The sequence below is a fragment of the Nycticebus coucang genome, chromosome 6, assembly GCF_027406575.1.
Source record: "Nycticebus coucang isolate mNycCou1 chromosome 6, mNycCou1.pri, whole genome shotgun sequence".
In the NCBI taxonomy this organism is placed as follows: Eukaryota; Metazoa; Chordata; class Mammalia; order Primates; family Lorisidae; genus Nycticebus; species Nycticebus coucang.
The window spans coordinates 2823308-2846641 of NC_069785.1; the positions used below are offsets into that span (position 1 = coordinate 2823308).

The following is a 23334-nucleotide window of genomic DNA, read 5'->3' on the forward strand; positions in this document are numbered from 1 at the left end:
GGCACCAGCCACATGCATCGAGGCTGGTAGGTTCGAACCCAGCCAGGGAACCCAGCCAGGGCCAGCTAAATGATAATTGCAACAACAACAAAAATAGCTGGGTGTTGTGGCAGACGCCTGTAGTCTCAGCTACTTGAGAGGCTGAGGCAAGAGAATCACCTAAGCCCAAGAGTTTGAGGTTGCTGTGAGCTGTAACACCGTGGCACTCTACCAAGGGTTGCAAAAAAAAAAGAAAAAAAATGTCTGTTGTCATCCTAATGGCTTTGCCTCTGCAGGTCAGTTGGTGCTTACTCCTGGCTGCTTGCAGAATTTTTTCTTTCATCTTGACTTTGGATAGGTTTATTATAATGTATCTTGGAGAGCTTTGTTTGAGATGAGATGACCCGGGGTTTGACATCCATCTGAGAGAGTGTGTCATGGTCTTTCGTAAAACGTGGGAAGTTTTCATTTATGATAGTCTCCAGTAGGCTTTCATTCCTTTGGGACAATCTTCTTCCCCTTCAGGAATCCCTATTACTCATGTATGAACACTTTATGGAGTCTCATACTTCTCTAAGTGCTTGTTCTGCTTTCTTTCTCTTTTCTGCCTCTGTAACTACCTGGGTTAACTCAAAAACTTTATCCTCTAGCTCTGAAGTTCTTTCTTCTCCATGGTCTGACCTTTTTATTTTTTTTGAGACAGAGTCTCAGTAGAGTGCCATGGCATCACAGTTCACAGCAACCTCAAACTCTTTGGGCTCGAGCGATTCTCTTGCCTCAGCCTCCCGAGTAGCTGGGACTACAGTGCCTGCCACAACGCCCAGCTATTTTTTGTTGTAGTTGTCATTGTTGTTTAGCAGGCCTGGGCCAGGTTTGAACCCAAAGAACATATAGGGAAATAGTCTCATATTGGTATCCAATACTGATTTGAAAACAGTAAATAATAGCTAAGAGATAAAATAGGATTTCAAAAGAAATATATCAGAATGCTAACAGTAATTGTCAATGGGTCATAGGTCATCTATGATTACATAAACTTTTTCTGAGAGACTATTTTGTTGTCTCCTGGTTTTTATGAAACTGGATGAGAAAATACTTTTAGAATAGTGTTTACTTTTCTCCTTGAAAAAAAAAAAAGCAAGTACAGAAAACTTTAGGAAGTCCTAATGCAGTATTAATTCTGCTACACATTTCTTTTTCCATTGTACTCTAATTAAATAACATACAAAGACAGGTAACTCAGCACAAGAATATTTATTAAATGGATGAGTTATAAGAGGGATGTTGATGAATAAATGTAAATTTTTTCTTTCATAGTGAATGGGAAGCTTTTACATGTCTTAGTTTTTTTTTTTTTGTTTTTTTTTTAAGGCAAATGTAAAAGTTTATTGAGGAAGAGAAAGATAAGCTTACAGAGTAAAAGCTTACAAAGCAGGATACATTCACCATAGACAGCTAACGGCCTCCACTGCCAGAGCAAGTAGGCAGAGAGGTCATGTCTAAGGTTTAGATTCAATTTTATTTTTTAAGAAAAGTATCAGCCCTTTTCATATTATATCATAGTGTGTGAAGCGCTGGTGAGATTTATGTCTCCAGCAATGCCCACTTGGTTAATTTCGTGGAGATTTTTCATCCGATGGTTATACTGCAACAAGTGGGCGTCGTTGACTGCAACCTTGAAGTGGTCAGGTTCAGCCAGCACTTGGATCTGAAATGCCACACACACAAACTGTCACTCGGGGGAGTACATGCATATATCAGTTTGATTTACCCATCCCATGACGTTGTACATGATAGATATATACAATATTTGTCAATTTAAATAATTAAAAAAAGAAATGCCCATTAATTTTAAGTGTCCAACATTCCATCTTTATGATCATTTGAGAAACCAAGTAAGGATCAAAGTAGCTACAACAAAAATAAACTCCAGATTATTCAAAAATATAAATAAATAAAGACAAAGCAACATAATTATTACGACAAATGAATGAAGCCATAAAGGAAAGGGTTTAATTTGTCTAAATAATATGGCCTAAAAACCTTAAAGTAAAAATAAATAAAAAGAAGCACGAAAGCAGGTTTCCCTTGGAGTGGCAAACATTACAAAGACTGATAATAATTAGGTTTGAGGCCAGGCACAGTGGTCCAGGAGCACTTTGGGGGACCAAGATGGGAGGATTGATAGAGCCCAGGAGTTGGAGACCAGCCTGAGCAACACCCGTTTCTACAAAAAAAAAAAAAAACTGGTGTGATGGCAGGTTTCTATAGTCCTAACCATTCAGGAGGCTAAGGCAGAAGGATCACTTGAGCCCAGGAGTTTGATAACTGCAGTGAGCTATGACCATATCACTGCACTCCAGCCTGGGTGACAGAGTGAGACCCTATTCCAAAGAAATTAAAAAAAAAAAAAAATCAGGTTTGGCAAGGGTGGGGAAATATACTGTTCAAATAGTGAGTGGATGACTACTAGAAGTAGCAATTTGGCAGTATTTTATCTAAATTTTAAAGATGTATGTTCTTTGAAACAAGGATTCCTAGAAGATTTGGGAAGCAAAGATTTATAAGGATGGTTGTGGTATTTTAGTAAATAAATCCAGGTTCATTTGTTTAGAGTATTTCCATATCCAACTTTTTTATCAGTATGGTACTTGTTAAATTATCACATATTGGCTGGACATGGTGGCTCACACCAATAATCCCAGCACTCTGGGAGGCTGAGAAGGGTTGGATTGCTTGAGTTTCAGACTAGCCTTGGTAGGAACAAGACTGTATCTCTACTAAAAGTGGAAAAACAAGCCAGGTGTGGTGGGCACCTGTAGTCTCAGCTACTCGGAGGCTGAGGCAGGAGGATCGCTTAGGCCTAAGAGTTTGAGATTACTGTGACCTATGACTCCAGGGCATATATCACATATCTGAAAGTGAAATACTACTAAGTAACAATGATGGAAAGATGTCCACCAAATGTAGAATATGGTCCTTATTTGTCCCAAGTTGCCCTTGAGGAGCCTACAGTCCAGTTTTATTGACCACTCTACAGTCGACCCTAACTGAAAGCTGTGGACCTAGTATTTGTTGAAGCAACACTTAAAAATCAGTGTGTGTCATGTCAGAAAATAGTGGGAAGGTACTCATCACACTCTAACCTTTTCTTTTCTTTTTTTTTTTTTCTTTTTGTAGAGACAGAGTCCCACTGTACCGCCCTTGGGTAGAGTGCCGTGGCGTCACACGGCTCATAGCAACCTCTAACTCTTGGACTTACGCGATTCTCTTGCCTCAGCCTCCCGAGCAGCTGGGACTACAGGCGCCCGCCACAATGCCCGGCTATTTTTTTGTTGCAGTTTGGCCGGGGCTGGGTTTGAACCCGCCACCCTCAGCATATGGGGCTGGCGCCCTGCTCACTGAGCCACAGGCGCCGCCCACACTCTAACCTTTTCAAGGATGGGAAAGGTGTGAAGGATGGGAGATTTTTTAGTTAATTAAAAGTGTCTCCAAAAAAAAAAGAAAACAAAAACAAAAGTCTATAAATCTTTCTTTTATAAAACATTAATTTTATAATAAAAAAGTTTAGTTTTGATCACTGTGCCAACTATGTTGCTTTAAGGCATGAAGTCTCAGTACAATTGTATCATAAAGACATTCTGCCCTTTTTATTAAAGATGCTATTCTTTTCATTTCTAGGAAAAGCTTAAACATCACCAGCAGTGATGGTGGTGAGGTGCCTGATGGAAAGGAGGAATGTCCACTCCTGGCAATGTTCTCAGCCACTGTGCCTGTTTACTGATTAAGTACCCCAGGACAGGAGACACAAATTCATTTCAAGTGCATTGTGGTTTTAGAGCGATTCCCCATAAGAAATACACATTGTCAATATGTAATAGTAGCAATAACCTACTTTGAATGGTTTACCACTTTCAAATGGGAAAACCATCTGTCTTTCTTCCTTTCCCCACATGTTATCCAGCTTCGTATTGCAAACAATGACTCTCCTGTTATCCTCGTTGAAGCGTGGGTTAAAGTGGAAGGCAATATCATTTCCTCTCTTGAAATCTAAAGTAATTCTGTTTTAAGCCAAAGACCAGAATTATTAAAATGATTAAAGTTGTATGCTTATATCAAGTGAAGACAGATCATTTTCTAAAAAGCAAGTAATTTCATAATACAGTATATAGAAACGTTTTCTGAACAGAAAGTGAACCAGAGAATGGCTCTAACTGGAAAGCACACCAGGCCCAATCCTGCGTCCTGTCGCAGTCTCGCTGCCTTTGCTCACATCCTTCCTATTCAGCTGTGACGCCCCTTTACAGACTGTGCTTAGGAAAACCTTTTGGGGTTTTCTCACAGAAGGTTAGAACCACTCTGGGGACACTTTGTCTTTCTGTAGATAACGGTTATCTCTTTCCTGCCCTGCCAGGTTGCTTTTACTGTTAAAGGCAACTCAGCTATGTAACCAAGAGCTATCAAATCCCTGGCTTCCCAGTGCTCAGCCAGAAAATGAGTTCCTCTAAGACAGCAGGAATGTGTAGCAACCTGCCACCAAGTGTGAGGTCATGACAATAAACATACACAACACTCTGTGAAAGTGCTAGTTTAACTCTTCAGCCCTGTTTGTAAAATAACAAACACAAGCCCCTTTGACTAAGCCCAGTGCTGAGCTCCTGGGAGCAGGGGAGCAGGCCACACAGAGCGAGGACCTGGCATTGGCTGGTGTGCCTGCTCTAAAGCAGGTGTGCATGCTAGACCTGCTAGCAGACCATGTGTCCACCCCGCACAGCCACAAACGCATCTTCCAGGGATTAACATCACAGGGAAAATGGCAACACAATTTGTATTTGACTGCGGATCCCTCAGCTCTGTTTCTTCTTCATGAACAGGTGGAGATCCATCCCTGTCAATCTGCAGCCCTTTTCTTTCCATGCAGTTCCTCATATAGAATCTGCAGGACTAAGCAGAAATGTTTTCAGCCTACCGCTCTTCACCACCTCAGACAGAGGGAGTTCTGATTTGTCACAGTCTCGGTCTACAACTTTAGCATTATCAGAATTAAACTTTCCAGTGCAGGGACACTAATAAGGCCAGGGCACTGGGGTGGTTCCATGTGTTGGGCTGTGCCAGGAGAGCAGATGTGGACCAACACTGACACAACAAGGGTAGCATGTGCAGGGTGAAGGTGCTGGGAGGCGCATGGACGTGGACAGGGAAGAGGATGTGCAGAGGGCGCCAGAAAATGCGTGTACATTTTAAAAAAAGGGAAAACTACTAAAATTGTAATATTCAATATCTACCCATAACAAAAGATGAACACAAGTCACATTGAGCACCTACTGAAATTGCAGAAGTCAAACATGGCTGGAGTATTACAAATTCAGTACAGTTTCCCCCCCTTTTTTTTTTTTTAGACAGAGTCTCACTTTGTCACCCTTGGTAGAGTGCTGGGGCGTCACTGCTCACAGCAACCTCAAACTCTTGGGCTCAAGCGATTCTCTTGCCTCAGCCTCCCTAGTAGCTGGGAACACAGGTACCCGCCACAACACCTGGCTATTTTTAGTAACGGGGTCTCACTCTGGCTCAGGCTGGTCTCAAACTCATGAACTCAGGCAATCAGCCCGCCTTGGCCTCCCAGAGTGCTGGAATTACAGGCGTGAACCACCGTACACAGCCTGTTTTTTCCTTTCTTAAATTGTGTATGTATTTTCTTTGACACCCTCTGTATATGCAGCAGAACCTCTGTGCATTGAGCACCCAGGGGACTAACACACTGGTCAGTTATGGAGGTGGCCACCATAAGGAGCCAGGCCTGCTGTACTGGGACACACACATGGTGCATGTCTGGTCTATGGAAATAGGTCAACTTGAGAAAGTAGTCAATGCAGGGAGGGGTCAGCTATGGAGGTTCTACTGAATTTCGTGACTTGCTGTGAGATGAGCTTTGTCATGCAGGGAGCACGGTGCTCAGAGAAGTCACTGGGCCTTGTGGAAAGGGTGGTGACCACCAGGCAGATGCACAGGAGGCTGGAGGGAAGCAAATGGGCTGTGTGAATGTAAAATGATCAGATCAGAAGTGACAGGATGTGGCTCCTATTAATTCCCTAGTCACAAGGTGACAGACACAGAGGCTATTTATAGATTCTTGAATAAACGTGGCTTGAATTTGCACATTCTATGCACTATGAGACCCAGAGACACAGACGCATTAATGGCTGCAGGAGCTGTGGTGGCTCCACTAACCTCACAGCCAGGCACACCGAGGGATTCTAAATCTGAAGTTTAAAAAATCCTATTGAAATTCAAAATAGGGGCTGGGCATGGTGGCTCACACCTGTGACCTAGCAGCACTCTGGGAGGCTGAGGCGGGAGGATCCCTTGTGCTCAGGACCAACCTGAGCTAAAGCAAGACCCCATCTCTACCAAAAAATAGAAAAACTAGCCAGGCATCATGGCAGGTGCCTATAGTCCCAGCTGCTTGAGAGGCTAAGGCAGGAGGATCGCTTGAACCCAGGAGTCTTGAGGTTGCTGTGAAGTGGGCTGAGGCCACTGCACTCTACCCAGGGACAACAGAGTGAGACTCTGCCTAAAAAAAAAAAAAAAAAAAAATTAATTCAAAAATGGGCCATTCTTTCTTTTTTTTGAGACAGAGTCTCAAGCTGTCACCCTGGGTAAAAAACGGGCCATTCTTCATTCAAAAGACCGATCAATAACTAGGTCAGGCTCGTTACTTTGCTGTCCTTACCTGTTTGCATTGGGCTTCACTGTGCCCAGGATGGTGATCAGCATGCGAGGCCTGACTCCTCCAGGCAAAGGCAGGTTATAGGGCACTGTCTGGGAGTGAACAAGCAGGTGTGTATCAGTAAGGAGTCGTGCTTTCTTGTGGGAAGGAAAAAAATGATGTTGCTAAGGTCAATCACTGTGAATCTGTGGGAAAAGCATGTAACCTAGTGCAAGCATCTGTCCAGACCCTCAAGTCATCCTGCTCAGGGCCTGGCAACAGGAGGCTGCCTGCATGCACAAATAATAATCAGAGAAAAGTGCTCTGTTCTGGAGCACTGACTCTCATCCCTAGAGCCATCCCACCTTGTAACTCACGTAGACTATTCTTTTGAAAGGTTAGACCTGGCAATCAACTTTAACATTTTTGTGCCACTCTTGAGACTCCTGTTACACAACATACTTCATGGTGGTTGCTCCACTCCCCGAGGTCAGCTGCATGTCACGTCCTGGGTTTCTGGGCCTCTTGAGCCTGGGGTGTTGTGCCCCCAGCATCAGCAGAGTGTGCGTTCTTAGTTTTTTTTCTTTTTGAGACAGAGTCTCACTTTGTCACCCTGGTAGAGTGCCATAGTGTCATAGCTCACAGCAACCTCAAACTCTTGGGCTCAAATGATCCTCCTGCCTCAGTTTTTCTATTTTTAGTAGAGATGGGGTCTTGCTCTTGCTCAGGCTGGTCTGGAACTCATGAGCTCAGGTGATCCACCTGCTCAGCCTCCCAGAGTGCTGGATGACAGGTGGGAGTCCCTGCGCGCGGTGAGCAAACTGTGTTCCACGCGGCAGGTTCTCAGTATTTACCGAGGACGTCTTGTGGTTAATGCTGTGCGGTTTGTTCCACAGATACTCAGTGGCCGTCTGTGTTCAGGTGCTGTGACCATCCCCAGTGCTGCCCACAGCCTCTTCCCCCTCCCTTTGTGTTTCCCCCAATCTCTGGTCTCCAGCCCGGATGTGCATTCATCCTGTACTCCCTCCAGTCTGCTCCAGTGCTGCAATCCAACAGGTGTGAACTGGAGCTGTCTTCACCTGTCCTGTTCCCCTTCCCCAGCTCCCTGTTTGGGCTAAACCTTTGCTAATTGCCTGGTTGCTCTAGTTGCCTGGCCTTCAAAAGCCAGTCATCTCTGACTCCTAAGATGTGATCAACAGGTCCTGGGGTTCCTCAGAAATCTCTCTCCTGTTGTTGGCCTGTCCCTTCCCACGGCCTTCATTTCCCCCTGTCTCATTGACCAACCATCTCCAGTCTAGACCCAGCTCAACGCCACTCACATCCCCCGAGGCCTTTTCTGAAGTCTCCTCTCAACTGACCCCACAGGATACAACACTCCTCCCTCTGTGCCGGCTCCTGCCACCCTGAGAAGGTCGCGGCTGCACTGTGACTCAGCTCTCGCTTGGTGCTGCTATGTTGTCTCCCAACTACTTTGTAAATCCAGAAGGGGAGGATCTGGCTGAGACATGTTTGGGTCCCCGCAGAGTTATATTTTACATTTAGAATTCACTTGCTAAAATGTGTTTTAATTTGCATGAAAATTCAACCCTTAGGTCACAAAATTATCTTCAGAAGGATTTTCAAAACGAGATTACTTTGGTTTCCTCAAATGTTCATTCAATGGCCCTGAACAAGTCACATAACTTCTCGATTGCCCCACTTCCTCTTGTGTAAAGTGAGAGGAGTGACAGTGTCTTACAGGGCGGCAGGCGGTTAAGGAAAATGACTGAGCAGAAGCTGTGGGCATGTGCTGCACAATCAGCAAATGTTGGTAAAAAGAAACTTTCCTGCATTACTACCATCTGAACTTGATTCGTATTAAAGCAACTTTGTCAATGCCTTCAAAAGATGCATTACCTTCTCTTCATAGCACACACAACAGACTCAATATAGACACTTGTTTTTTTTCCTGTCCACCAACACAACCAGTGACTGATCCTTAAGAAGTGGCTCTAAGCAGCAGTTTTAAAGCTATGGTCTCCTGAACCCCTTTGCACATCAAGAACAAGAAATTCTATCTCACCAGTGGTCCAGCGGGAGTACCAAAGGGGCCAGCTGCAGGGTAGGCCCCAGACCCGCCAGGTTGGCCAGGGTAGGCTCCAGGTGCAGGCGGTCCAGGATAAGCTCCTGGTGCTGTGGGATAGACGCCAGGGGGGGCCTGCCCAGGATAGGCTCCTGGGGGCCCCTGCCCAGGATAGGCCCCTGGGGGTGCCTGCCCAGGATAGGCCCCAGGATAGGAGGCACCTGGGTAGCCCCCGGCCCCTGGAGGCGTGTTCCCCCATGCAGGAGGCCATCCTTGAGGGTGTGGATTTCCAGACCCAGCTAACGCATCATTAAGCTGAAAAGAAAGATGTAAATAATAAACAATTATAGGATAGAAAACATTCACAAAAACAGAAATATATGTTCTAAGAAGCAGAGATGGTAAAGGTATGAATTCCTATCAACAAACTTTTTCCCACCTATTAATAGTTTTGAGTTTCAAAGACTAAAATTAGACTTTTTCACTTTGTTCTTCCCGTCCCCTCAGGTGGAAGTGCACATCCACAGCCTGTTCCACTCACCCCCTGCGCACTGTCTAATCAGCCTTAGGGAAACAGTCACAAATGCAGGGATGCTCAGCTCCTCTGAGTGAGCGCTGGGCCTGCCTGGCTCCCTTCTCACATCTGCTGCTGGAGAACAAGGCTTCCTACACTAACACGCCCTCACTACACAGGCCAGGCCAGCGGGGACCGTGCGGGGGGACGGGGGGACAGGGAAACCTGCCACACGGTAGGGCAGGAAAGTCGAGGCATGAACACCCCAACCCTCACCCTACTAGGTGTGACACATATGAAGTTAAGAAAACAGACGTGAAACACTTACCGAAAACCCGTCTGCCATTTTTCTGAAAGGAATAAAAAAGAGAGCAGTTACCATCTGGTCCTGACAGGTGTCACTCACACTGGGCACACTGGTGTGCTGGGTGGGTCCAGTCATTATACAGCTGTTCTGCCCAAATCAATAGTGTGGAACCCTGGAAGCATCTTGAGGGCAGGGCGCTTTCCAGCAAGGCTGCTGGGCCCTGTTTAACTCCTCACTTTACACTGGGTCACACCAGCCTGAGTTCTGGATCCTACGAGTAAGAGGCCATGCAATGCCCGGGAAAGGAGAGGAGGGTTCTGCCCCTTCCTGCTAAGACACCCAGACAGTCAGAGTTTGGTGCGTCTCTGGCTGCCTGCACCTGCCTTCCTGTGCTCTCCCCACCACCCTGGAAAGGGTTTGGTGAGTTAGCATCACCAGTGGGTTCTGAAGGACAGAGGTGTTGGCTGGTTCCTACTAGGACAGAAAAGGCGGTGACTGCAGACACAGCTGCTGCTCCCAGCCTTATTCTTCCTCTGCACATTTACACCTCCTGAGGCCCGGCACAGTGTGGGCCTGTCAGGGTGTAAAGACAAACAGACCCACATGGTCTAAGAGCCCACAGTCCAGCCAGAGCAGACGACAGCAACCACGGAAATCAGAAATAACAAGTCATCAATGGGCTGAGTCAGACTGTCCTGTGGGGTTTTAGTTCCTGCAAGGTTTTATTTCCCAGAGAAGTTAAGGTAGTGTGAGAGCTAAGCTTTGAAGAACAGGTGAGATTGGAAGTATTGAAGGTACTTATCACTCCAAATAAAATTTTGGAAACCAAAGTTAAAAAAAAAACAAACCCAAACAGGCAACATGGGAGAAACCACTCCGGGGTTTGCCTTGCCTAGGGCCACAGGGTGGTCTTGAAACATCTCTTCTGCCACGTCTCTACAGGAGTGCGGGAGGGGAGAGGGCAGCCAGGGTGGGCTCTACCAGGCTTTCCACGGCCAGCCCTACAGCCAAAATTACCTGGACCTTCAAACAATCAGAACCTCTATCCCCTCAATTTGCCCACTTGTGACATTTACTCAGTCATTAAAAAAAAGGCATTGCCCCCGAGGGATCCAGTAAGTATCAAGTACTTGATAGGTCTTTTTTTCTTGGTGAGACGGTCTCACTACGTCGCCCTCCGTAGAATGCCATGGTGTCACGGCTCACAGCAACCTCAAACTCTTGGGATTAAGTGATTCTCTTGCCTCAGCCTCCCAAGACAACACCTGGCTATTTTTTTTTTTTTATTTTGGCCAGGCTAGGTTTGAACCTGCCACCTCTGGCATATGGGACCAGCACCCTACTCCTTGAGCCACAGGCGCCGCCCTAACACCTGGCTATTTTTTGGTTGCAGTTGTCATTGTTGTTTAGCAGGCCCGGGCCGGGCTTGAACCTGCCAGCCTCACTGAATGTGGCTGGCGCTCTACTCACTGAGCTATAGGCGCCGAGCCTACTTGATAGCCTGAAAAATGCAAAATATTAAATTTTGTAAAAACTCAAAACAGGCAGAGCCCCTTTCTAGGACTTACTGTGTGCTTCATTTACACACACCAGATATTTTATACAGACTGAGTGTCCCTTATTTAGAATACTTGGGACCAGAAGTGGTTTGGATTTCAATTTTATTTTTTGGATGTTGGTATATTGGCATATATCCAGTTAACCATCCCTAAGTTTGAAAATCCAAAGTGCTCCAAAGAGCATTTTTCCTTCCCTGGCTGGAGTGTAGTGGCAACACCACAGCTCATTATAACCTCAAACTCCTGGGCTCAAGTGATCCTCCTGCCTCAGCCTCCAGAATAACTGGAACTATAGGTGCCCACCACAATGCTCAGTTTGTTTTTCTATATTTAGTAGAAAGGGGGTCTCACTCTTGCTCAGGCTGGTCTCAAACTCCTGAGCTCAAGGGATCTGCCCATCTTGGCCTCCCAGAGTGCTGGGATTATAGGTGTAAGCACAGCATCCAGCCCAAAGAACTTTTCTTTTTTTTTTTTTCTTTTGAGACAGAGCCTCAAGCTGTTGCCCTGGGTAGAGTGCTGTGGCATCACAGCTCACAACAACCTCTAACTCTGGGGCTCAAGCGATTCTCCTGCCTCCGCCTCCCAAGTAGTTGGGACCACAGGTGCCTGCCACAACGCCCAGCTATTTTTTGGTTGCAGCCATCGTTATTTGGCCGGCCTGGGCTGGATTTGAACCCACCAGCTCAGGTGTATGTGGCTGGCACCTTAGCTGCTTGAGCCACAGGTGCTGAGCCTCTTTATTTATTTATTTATTTTTTGCAGTTTTTGGCCAGGGGGTGGGTTTGAACCCGCCACCTCTAGTATATGGGGCCAGTCCCCTACTCCTTTGAGCCACAGGTGCCACCCCAAAGAACTTTTCTTTAGAGCATGACTTTTGAGTATGATGTAAACATGAAAAAATTTTGAAGCATTTCAGATTTTGAATTTGGGGGTTAGGAATGCTCAACCTGCCATTAATTATGTTGCAGTCAAACATGACCTGTGACTGAAGTTCTTCTGTGCATCTCATTTTTGACCTAGGCACTCTTGGACCTATTCGGAAGCAGTTAGGATGCGACCCTGCCCATCTTCTGTCCACTCTGGGCAACTGCTGGCACTTTAACAGGGAAGTCACAGTGACTCCTGTGACTCCCAGAGTTTATGACAGCTTCTATTTACTCTATTACAGCACTTGACCTTTGAAAGCAGAAGTCAGGGGTCTTCTATAGGGAACTGTGCTGTTCCGGAGGGAGAAACTCTAGAGAAAAGTTGTTACAGAAAAGTAAGAGGCCAACCTCAGTGGCTCACGCCTATAATCCCAGCACTCTGAGAGGCCAAGGCAGGTGGATTGCTTGAGCTCAGGAGTTCAAGACCAGCCTGAGCAAGAGTGAGACTGCTCCATCTCTACTAAAAATAGAAAAATTGGGCATTATGGTGAGCACCTATAGTTCCAGCCATTCAGGAGGCTGAGGCAAGAGGATTGCTCAAGCCCGAGAGTTTGAGGTTGCTGTGAGCTATGACACCATAGCACTCTAACAATGGTGGGAAAGTAATACTGTCTCAAAAAAAAAAAAAAAAAAAAAGGAAAAGAAAGGAATTTTTTTTTTTTGAGACAGAGCCTCAAGCTGTCGCCCTGGGTAGAGTGCCATGGCATCACAGCTCATAGCAACCTACAACTCTGGGGCTTAGGCGATTCTCCTGCCTCTGCCTCTCAAGTAGACTACAGGTGCCCACCACAATGCCCGGCTATTTGTTGGTTGTAGTTTGTCATTGTTGTTTGGCGGGCCTGGGCTGGGTTTGAACACTCCAGCTCTGGTGTATGTGGCTGGCACCTTAGCCACTTGAGCTACAGGCGCCGAGCCTGGAAATTTGTTAAGAAAATAAAGCCTCTCTCATTTTAGATGCCAGTAGCGAACAGTCTTGAACTTCCAGGTGGGCGGAGAGCTTAGTTCCCTGGATAGCATATTCTTCTTTCACCCCTGGCGACATACTGGAGGCCCTGCAGTAACGTCACCAACATTCTAACCTCTCTGTAAATGTCCCACTACATCCTCAGCCTTGGCACCACTGACACTGCAGGTCGGACACGTGTGGGGTGCTGTGTACTGTGGGGTGTCAGCAGCACTCTTGCCTCAAGATGCACAATGCCAGCAGCACGCCACCCTCTAACATCTGACAACCTGAGATTTCTTCAGACATTGCCAAATAACCCCTGCAGGCAAACTCATGCCTGGCTAAGGACACCAGCCAGGCTTGCTAGCATGCACTTCCCCACATAAATGCACAGATTTAGGTCAGTAAAAAAACAGAAAGTAGTTTCAATTGTTAAACCTAGCTAAATTTGTACTGTTTGCCTTATCAAAATTTTAATATAACACCGATCAAATTAAGATACGTTTAAGGGCTGATTACAACCAAACACTCAAAGAGGGCATTTCTACAACATTCATTCTTTACAAAGCCTCTGCTCAAGCATGTTTATTTTCCAATCCAACCAAACAAAATTTGAGAAACAAAGCTGATTTTACTTTATTTCCACTGTTGTGCACATTTTGGGAGGACAATTTGGATTGTGTCTCAACATATGGGGGGCGCCTGTAGGGTACACATGGAGTCAGTCAGCCCCAGGGCCACACGACAGGGGACTGGTGGAGTCAGTCAGTCCCAGGACGACGATAGGGGACTCGTGGAGTGAGTCAGCCCTGGGACGATGACACAGCTGGTCTGGTGGTTTAGGGCCCACGTGACTTTCGCCTCGTGTTTCACTCTTGCTGTTCTGTAGATTTACCTTCAGCCTGCAGATGTGTATCTTGAGTAGTTTAGGACAACTGATTTAGGAGATTAACTTCTCAATTAGAAATGTAAGAGGTCATGGGATATGCTGAATATTGTTATTATTGCTTAAGATAAGGGTAATATGGTTTTTGCTTTGAGCTTTTGTGTATAAAACTGTGGTTCTGGAAACATAAGGGCAGAACAGATTTCAGAGATTACTTCTGCTGCTCTCCAGGTTTGCTGGCCTTTCTGTCATTAAGCTCGCGTGGACCTGTCCCCATCTGTGTCTGGCTGCAGTGACAGGTGGGCCAGCCCCTTTGGCTCACCAGCAGACAAGCCCACCAGAATGACAGCACCTGGTACCTGTGCGAGCTTTTCCGTTTACCAAGCATTTTCACACTCCTCTTCTATTCTAATTCTGATGACAGTTATGACAGTGACAGGAGAAAATAATACAGTAGTTCCTACTATCTGCAGTTTCACTTTCCACAGTTTCAGTTACCCACGGTCAATTGGGTTTGGAAAATATTAGATGGAAAATACCAGAAAAAGACAATTCATAATTTTTTAACTCATGTGCCATTCTGAGAAGCATAATGAGGTCTTATACTGCCCACTCCATCCCTCCTGAGGGTGAATCAGCATCCCTTGTCCCATGCATCCATACAGACTCAGCCCCATTGGTCACCTAGCAACAGGCTTGCTATCTGATGACAGAACACTGTTGGCCCAGCCTATCTGCAGTCCCGGGAGTCCACTGGGGGCCTCAGTACACATCCCTGAGGGGTTGGGGCTACTGTATCCCACCAGCAGGTGAGGAAACTGAGGCTCAGGTAGCTCAGTGGCCCAACATCATCCTGCCAGTGGCAGATCAAGGATGAGGGCCCAAGTCTCCTAATTTCTTTTTTTTTTTTTGTAGAGACAGAGTCTCACTGTACCGCCCTCAGGTAGAATGCCATGAGGTCACACGGCTCACAGCAACCTCTAACTCTTGGGCTTACGTGATTCTCCTGCCTCAGCCTCCTGAGCAGCTGGGACTACAGGCGCCCGCCACAACGCCCGGCTATTTTTTTGTTGCAGTTTGGCCGGGGCTGGGTCTGAACCCGCCACCCTCGGCATATGGGGCCGGCGCCCTACTCACTGAGCCACAGGCACGGCCCTCTCCTGATTTCTAATTCAGGCTCATTCTACACTAATATAAAACCTTACATTTTGAAATTTTAAATTATAGTCTTTTGAAAGTGTTAAGTACTTCGCTGAAAAATTAATTCCTTGGCTTATTCATACAGAACTATATGTAGGTAATAACATGCTGAAATGGTAAACAAATTAAAAAACAAGCTCATGTTTTTGTCAGAAAACTGAGTGACTCAGTGCACAGTGACGTTGAACACAGGATGCCATTTTGCACAGTCACTTTGCTAATTATAACCACGTTTCAACTAAAAATGTGTACTTTTCCAAAAATTGGGTGTGTACTGTTTTGATTATGTCAACTCCCAGCCATGAGATTTCTATTTTGAAAATGGTTATGATCAATGCTCTTTTGAAATCAAGGTTAGCAACCTCAAAACTCTAGGGAAAACAAAAAAGATATCTATTCAGATAAATATCTTCCATGCTTGCCTGGACATTTTTTTTTCTTTTTTAATGAGTAGTCTACAGAGAGACTCACACAATAAAATGTAAAAAACTTCCCATTCTACAAATACTACATGTGAATTGCATCCTGGTATTCCCAGAACCAGAAGATTTTGGAGGGCCAGAAAAAGAAAACACTTCATCAAAGATAAACTAAAAATAGAGAAATACTACCGGGGTCTCCACATTTGGAAACACCTATAGGAAGTAGGTCAGTATAGCTTTAGAATAAGGTATTTAAACGAGAGTTACAACGCAGGCCATTTTAATCAACTATTAATTAGTAGCCCTTCCCTGTAATGTGGACTAGCTATCCACTGCACTGTACCTTTCTCCCCCACTCCCAACCCAACTAGCAATCACTCCAGTTGTCCTGGCTCCCAGGAGCAATTCCTGCCCATGAAGGGCTCCGACCTTCATACAAACGGCAGCAGAAATAGACTATGGGCTGGGTGCAGTGACTCACACCTGTAATCCCAGCACTCTGGGAGGCCAAGGTGGGAGGACTGCTTGAGCTCAGGAGTTTGAGACTAGCCTGAGCAAGAGGGGCACCCTGTCTTTACTAAAAAATAGAAAAACCAACCAGGCATAGTAGTGCACACCTGTAGTCCCAGCTACTCAGGAGGCTGAGGCAAGAGGATCGCTTGAGCCCAGGAGTTTGAGGTTGCTGTGAGCTATGATGCTGCCACACTCTAGCCTGGGGCAACAGAGTGAGATCTGTCTCAAAAAAATAAAGAAAAAAGAAAGAAAGAAACTAGACTATGAATGTATTTCCTGAACTCTGAGCACTGCCCTACCCTGTCTCCAAAGAACACAGGGGAGGCAGTCAACTTCCTGCCCTTAATAGAAACTTGGAGCAAAGCTTGATGAAAGTCCCTTTCCAAAGACAAATGCTGTGATGCTGCCTTGGGTTAAAAGATCAGTCCTCTCCTAGGATTTCTTTCTCATCATAGTTCTTTGACCTCAAGAAAGGTAAAGTTACTTTGTGCTCCTCAGTTACTGAATTTTTTCCCCTATGGAAAAGCTGAACAGCAGTCAAGAGAGAACACAGGATACACAGGCAGCAGCAAACTGAAAGTACACAGCAGGCATTGCCTTAGCCGGCTCTGCAGGTGCGCGATCAGAGTTTAATGAGAAGAACCAGTTCAGACACTAGACACAAAGAGCCACCCAGCTGTCTGCGTGGGGACTCTGTGTCCCAGTCACAGGAAAAGAAAGGTTGTGGTTTAGATCAGTTATCCGAATCTCAGACACGTACATTTTACAAGCCACTTTATATTGCTACTGAGGGTCACCGTTAGAAGCTGAAGTTACACTCTCTGAGCATAGTAAAGATTTAGAGTCTGGATAATGAGGGTTCTAGGCTACTAAGTGCCCAAATTACAGATGAGGGCAACCTTGGCTCGTGACCTGGCAACAAGCAGAAGTCTCCCTATGCAAGGCTGTGGCCCAGTGAAGTGTCACTGATTAAGACCCTCCACAGAGGGAGGCTCAGCCTGAGCCCGGGGTGGACCCATCAGGCCTTGCTCCTCTCCCGCTTCCTGTGTTCCTGTGGGTTTTAGAGAGGCAGCGTCCTAACACTTCTAGGCTCTGAACATTCAAAGACTACCATCCAACTTCTCCCCCAGAATATGGAGTAAGAGCTGATTTTAAATGTTACCCCCAAATGTTATGAATTTAGGAAGCAGCTCCAGCTCCCCAAGACAAGGATGAGGCACGGCAGTTCTTGGAATGAACCCTCAGGATTCAAGGTCAGTGTCTAAAAGGAGACTGTGGTAAAGGAGTGAATTTTTATTATTTAACTTTTATGGAAACACATAATTTCCTCATATGAAAGTTTATAAGCTTGAGGCAAACACATCAGAATTTTGGAAGCTGCTGGGAACTGCTTCTCACGCTCCGTGCCCCAGGGGTTATCACCATCATTTTCTTCAGAGTTGATGAAGCCTGCCTTCCCCAGCTTTCCCAGAATCCTACAAACACTGTCACTGACTCCAGGCGTCCGCACTGTCCAGTAAACCAACGCCTAGGCGTCACTTCACATGTATTCCGGTCGCCAACTTTCAGGGTTAGGCTGCAGCCAGAGTCACAACCCAGACTCGTGTGTCCCCGACCCCTGGCCCCAAGCTCTCACTCCGCAGAGTGCAATCCTTGTAGTGTGTTTATCCGAGCCACGGATAAAGAATAAACCCCAAGCACGTTTTCAAAGCCGCCCCGCGCGTCCAGGGCTCCGCCGCACGCAGGACCAGCCTTCCGCCCCCGCGCTTTCTCGGCGCGGGTCTGAGCGGCCCCTGCCGGAACCAGGAGTGCGGGCAGCGGGGCGCTCGCGGGCTTCGCCGGGCTAGGCTCTGCAGCGCCCTGTCCCGCGGGGTCAGCGCCAGGGGCGGCTGGAGGAGCTCGCGCCCCGCAGCGGGGCCCAGGCGGAGCCTCAGCGGAGCCCCGACGTGGCCGCGAAGTTCCCCTCGCTCTTCCTCGCCGTCCCCTCCCCGGCCACGCGCGCGGTGCGGTGCAGGGTGGGCCCACCGCGGTCCCCTCGCCTGGGGACCCCGCCGTGGGCTCATGCTCACGCGGTGAGGACCACGCGGAGGGCGCGTGCCGGTGTGGGGGCGCGACCGACTCCCCGCCTCGGCCCTCGGGGGTCGTAGGCTGCGCCCTCCGCCCTGGACTCCAGCCCCCTGTCCCTGTCCCCGGACCCCGCACTCCGGCCCCCCAGTCTCCCTGTCCCCGGACGCCGCACTCCGGCCCCCCAGTCTCCCTGTCCCCGGACGCCGCACTCCGGCCCCCAGTCTCCCTGTCCCCGGACCCCGCACTCCGGCCCCCCAGTCTCCCTGTCCCCGGACCCCGCACTCCGGCCCCCCAGTCTCCCTGTCCCCGGACGCCGCACTCCGGCCCCCAGTCCTTTGCTCCCCGGCCCCGCGCAGCTCACCCCTCTCGGCGCGCTGGCTCCCGGCGGCTGCTGCGGGCGTGCGGGTGGCGGTGGGGGGGCGTCTCCGCCTCAAGTACGCCCGGCCGCCCCACCCCGCCCCAGCCCCGCCCCCCACCCGGCCGCCCCCGGCCGCCCCGCCCCCAGCCCCGCCCCCACCGGCCGCCCCGCCCCCCCGCCCCGCCCCTCCCGGCGCCGCCCGGCCGCTCCCCTCCTGGGCTGTGCCGGCGTCCGGCCGCCGCCCTCTCCTGGCGGCTTCAACAGGAGGAGCCCAGGGGCCTTCAAGCCACGTTTGGGGGGCGCCGCTTGGAGAGGGGGCGTCCCCTCACAGTTTTACACGTTTTGCTTATGTTCTGTCTGAATCGCAGTCGCCCGGTCGCTCCTCCATTGACTTTACCCAGAGCCTTTTCCGAAGGTGGCCGCGACTCCTGCCACCGGCCCCCGTCGAGCTTCCCGAGGGGCGGGCGACACCTCCCGGTCGGGTCCCCATGCCCCCGACGCGGCCGAGCGCCCAAGCTGGGTCCGCTGCCTGCTCCCGGCGTCCCCGCCGCCCCCGCCGCACCTGCCGCACCTGCCTGGGGGGTCCGCGGTAAAAGACGGTGACTGGATGATGGCATCTTCTCAAAGCCTGGGGACGGTCCCAAGCAGGAAGTAGTCAGAGCTAAAGCACCCTCGGTGGAGGCAGGAATAAGACAAAGCTGTGACCATGTGAAAGGGCGCCCTGCGAGCTGGAGGCCGCCGCGTTTATTTCCTAACATTCAGCAGGGTAATGAGTGAAAGGGTTGAGGATGTCCACGGAGGATGCTTTGAAAGTTCAGGCAATAATAATAACAACAGCTAAGGCCGGTCCAGCACCTGCCGTGCGCCGTACCTGCGTGATGCTTTACATGCATATGCGTAAATATGGTTATTATTTTTGTTCCCATTTTAGAGATGAGAAAACTTAGGCACAGAGATTTAGATATGACCATTCGTATAACATTGATCAAAGTTGAGAGTATGTCAGAGTGCAAGAGATAAGCCTTTGGAAATGGGATATTCATTATTCAACTGAGGAAAAAAACAAAACAAAGAAGGCCACTGGGCCATTAGAAGTTGGAAGAGTTGCTGGGCAGTGCCTGTGGCTCAAAGGGGTAGGGCACTGGCCTCATATGCTGGAGGTGGTGGGTTCAAACCCAGCCCCCGGCCAAAAAAAAAAAGAAGAAATTGGAAGAGTTGGGGCGGCGCCTGTGGCTCAAAGAGTAGGGTGCCGGCCCCACATGCCGAAGGTGGTGGGTTCAAACCCAGGCCCAGGCCAAAAACTGAAAAAAAAAAAAATAATAATAAATAAATAAAAAATAAAAAGAAGTTGGAAGAGTTAGAGGAAGGTGGTAGAGGTTATTCAGAAATGGGAAGAATAATTGACCACAAGAAGAAATTATCTCTGGAAGAACTGAAGAGCAGAGTTGCTTGCTGGCCTCTGAGGTTTCCGGGCTGAGGAGTAGTTTTTTTTGTTTTTTTGTTTGTTTTTTTCTCAAGCTGTCACCTGGGTAGAGTGCTTTGGTGTCACAGCTCACAGCAACCTTCAAAGGGATTAAGCGATTCTCTTGGCTCAGCATCGCAAGTAGCTGGGACTACAGGCGCCGGCCACACACCTGGCTATTTTTTGGTTGTAGTTGTCATTGTTGTTTGGCAGGCATGGGTTGGATTTGAACCCGCCAGCTCTGGTGTATGTGGCTGGCGCCTTAGCCACTTAAGCTACAGGTGTGGAGCCAAGGGTAGTAGTTTCTTATCTCAAGCTCCGGCTCTGTGTCTGGCTGGTAGCACTGTTGAGAAAGGCTTCCATATCTGCTAGGACCAAGGTGTCCAGTAGTTTGTGGATTTTTGGCTATAGGAAGAAGGGATTTGGTGCCAGAGAATGGAGTAAGGACAAAGGACCAGGGAAGGGACGTCACAAGCAATCTTGGTCTAGCTTCAGCTGCTGCTGATAGCCCTAGGGTCCCTGTGAACAGCTTTGAGGGCAGCGGAATGTAGGCCTCGTTAACAAAGTAAGCCCTGAGGTCTGAGGCAGCCTTACTGTTGCACACAGGCCAGGGCTATACTGGCTCTTCCAGAAACAGACCCCTAGAGCAGATGTTAGCTCTGTCATTAGAAAGGCCCCTGGCAGCGTCTCTGGAACGTCCTTTCAGATAGGTGCTAAAAGGCATGGGAGCAGAGGAGAGGGACGTAGTTGATGAGGGCTGACACACAGAGAGGGTCTGCTGAGGCCACAGGGGCAGGGTGCACAGCCTGGGGAGGCGGGGGAGGGACCCTGCTCATGCAAGAACAGGGCTGTGGGAAGCCTAGAAATAACCTCAGTGGGACAAAGGAGCTTTGGCTGGAACTAGCCCATGGGGGTTGTGGTGTAACTTTGTGATCTAGTTACACACATCCTATGTTCTGGGCAATGGGTTAACTCAGAAAACCAGAATGGAAAATGGAAATGTGGTGGAATCTCATGGATACAACCCGATTGAAGGATGGTAATTAATGAAAAGTCTAGGGTGGCGCCTGTGGCTCAGTGGGTAGGGCACCAGCCCCATATACCAAGGGTGGTGGGTTCAAATCCGGCCTTGGCCAAACTGCGACAGAAAAATAGCCGGGCGTTGTGGCGGGTTCCTGTAGTCTCAGCTACTCAGGAGGCTGAGGCAAGAGAATTGCCTAAGTCCAAAAGCTGGAGGTTGCTGTGAGCTGGGACACTACAGCACTCTACCGAGGATGACACAGTGAAACCGTCTCTAAAAAAAAAGGAAGGGCGGTGCCTGTGGCTCAAAGGGGTAGGGCGCCGGCCCCATATGCTGGAGGTGTCGGGTTCAACCCAGCCCCGGCCAAAAAAAAAAAAAAAAAGAAAGGAAAGAAAAGTCCGAATTATATTTACCAAATATAAAGGCACATTAATGTTTTTAAAATGTATGATAGTGTTGGATGTGGTGGATACAGGTTCATACCTGTAATTCTAGTGCTCAGGAGGCTGAAGCAGGACAATCACTAGAGACCAGCCTTGGCAATGTAGTGAGACCCTAACTCTAAAAAAGTGTGATTCACAATGCGCTGCAACGTTCCTGTGATCATAGAAATTAGATTAAGTGACTCAAGAAAGTTGATCATCTTGGCTACTTGGGATCAATCGTATGATGTCAGAGAACGGAGAATATGTAATATATTAAGTTGTATTGCTACTAAGAGAAAAATAAAGAAGGAAGCAAACATTTTACTTTGGAGTTTAACTCCGACCCTCCTTCCTAGAGCCTTCCTTGTGCTCACACGTACTTCCCAGCCCCCACCATAGGGCCCTCTGGCTGTTCTTCTCACTCCAGACCACTTAGTATCCTGCACCGGCTGTTCCCTGTGTCTGAAATGCTTTTCTCTTCTCCTGTTCTCTCACCACCTTCAAGTCTTCCCTCGATCGCCACATTCTTCATGAGTTAACTCTTTCTACCTTATTTAAAATTTCATCCTCCAGCTCAGCACCCGTAGCACAATGGTTACGGTGCTGGCCACATGCACTGAGGCTGGCGGGTTCAAACTCAGTCCAAGCCCCCTAAACGACAAAGACACCTGCAACAAAATTAGCCGGGCGTTGTGGTGGGCACCTGTAGTCCCAGCTACTTGGGAGGCTAAGGCAAGAAAATCACTTAAGCCCAAGAATTGGAGGTTGCTGTGAGCTGTGACGCCACACCACTCTACTGAGGGCAACATAGTGAGACTCTGGCTCAAAATAAAAATAAAAATAAAATAAAATTTCAGCCCCTTTCCCTGGTCTTTCTGCACCATTTATTAACTTCCAGCATATTGGAGAATTAGCTTATTTGCTGTGTCTGCTGTTTGCTGTCAGTGGATCCCTGCCTTTCTCTGGCTCTCCTGCCATTCACTGGTGGATTCATGTGGCATGTAGTGGGCACTTAGTAAACATCAGCTCACGCGTGAGCGCAGGAGGAAAGTCCCGTGGGGCTGTCTGACTTCACCCTTTCTAGTGCTTCTCCCTCTAGTTAACTGTTTAATGCCCCGTAAAGATGATAAGAAACTTTATGAACAAAGAATTCAATTAATAGGTTGTTACATTTGTGAAAGACAAAAACAAAACCATACCAAACACTTTTCCATGTCTTTTCCTTAGGGAACCCAAAACCTGACTGCTTATTGTTGATCAAGAGACAGTCTCAAAGCAACCCCTGTAGGAAGCGATCAGACAACTCTCTAATGCATTTTGCACAGGAAATTCAAATTGTGTATTCTCTTCTTTTAACTTCACCTTGTCTTTTTGTTGGAAGAACAGATAAGTAGTCTTGTCTCATTTTTACTCTTAGAGGGCTACAGTCTGAATGTATCCCCCTACTTAATCCCCCCCAGTTTATGTTGAAACTGTAACCCCCCAAGGTGATAGATCAGGAAGTGGGGCCTTTAGGGGGTAGTTAGGTCACAGAGGCACATCTGTCATGAATGAGGTTAGTGGCTGTATAAGAGGCCTGAGAGACCGCTCGTCCTCCCCACTGTGTGAGGACACAGTGAGAAGAGCCCTTTATGAACCAGAAAGCAGGCCCTCAGCAGACAGTAGCCTGCCGGGCTGGATCTTGAATTTCCAGGCCTCCAGATCCATGAGAAGTAAATTTCTGTTGTTCACAAGCTCCCCAGTTCACGGTATTTGGTTACATCAGCTTGAACAGACTAACACATGAGGAAAGTGAGTTACCTGTCCAACTTCATTCATGTCTAGAAACAGAATCCAAATGTCTTGACTCTTACAACTTGTCTAGAAAACACTAAGCAAAAGAATCCTTGCGAGGGCTGGTAAGCCACGGAGAAACCAGCCATCACCTGGTTCCTAAATAATCCCTGTGCTCCCTGCAATGACCAGTGAGGCGATGTTGTAA

The 23334-nt window shown here is 47.9% G+C and overlaps 2 protein-coding genes across 2 annotated transcripts in view; both read right to left on the bottom strand.

Annotated features, from left to right (window-relative positions):
- SOCS4 (suppressor of cytokine signaling 4) overlaps positions 1-23334 on the bottom strand; it is a 119676-nt gene that overhangs the window by 21036 nt on the left and 75306 nt on the right. The window lies entirely within an intron of this gene.
- On the bottom strand, positions 1219-18522 carry LGALS3 (galectin 3). Its single transcript, XM_053593068.1, has 6 exons — positions 18449-18522; positions 9590-9611; positions 8748-9062; positions 6710-6798; positions 3875-4040; positions 1219-1687 (listed from the first exon to the last, which is right to left on the bottom strand). The coding sequence occupies exons 2-6, from the start codon at positions 9605-9607 to the stop codon at positions 1532-1534; spliced, it is 744 nt and encodes a 247-aa protein (XP_053449043.1). The 5' UTR covers positions 9608-9611; positions 18449-18522; the 3' UTR covers positions 1219-1531.

Bases quoted from the DNA above. Each gene is read 5' to 3' on its own strand.
- LGALS3 (XM_053593068.1), bottom strand. The intron at 6,799-8,747 runs GTGAGATAGAAT...GTTCACTCCCAG, and splicing joins GTACTCCCGCTGGACCACTG to ACAGTGCCCTATAACCTGCC. The intron at 1,688-3,874 runs GTAGGTTATTGC...GTGGCATTTCAG, and splicing joins AAAGTGGTAAACCATTCAAA to ATCCAAGTGCTGGCTGAACC.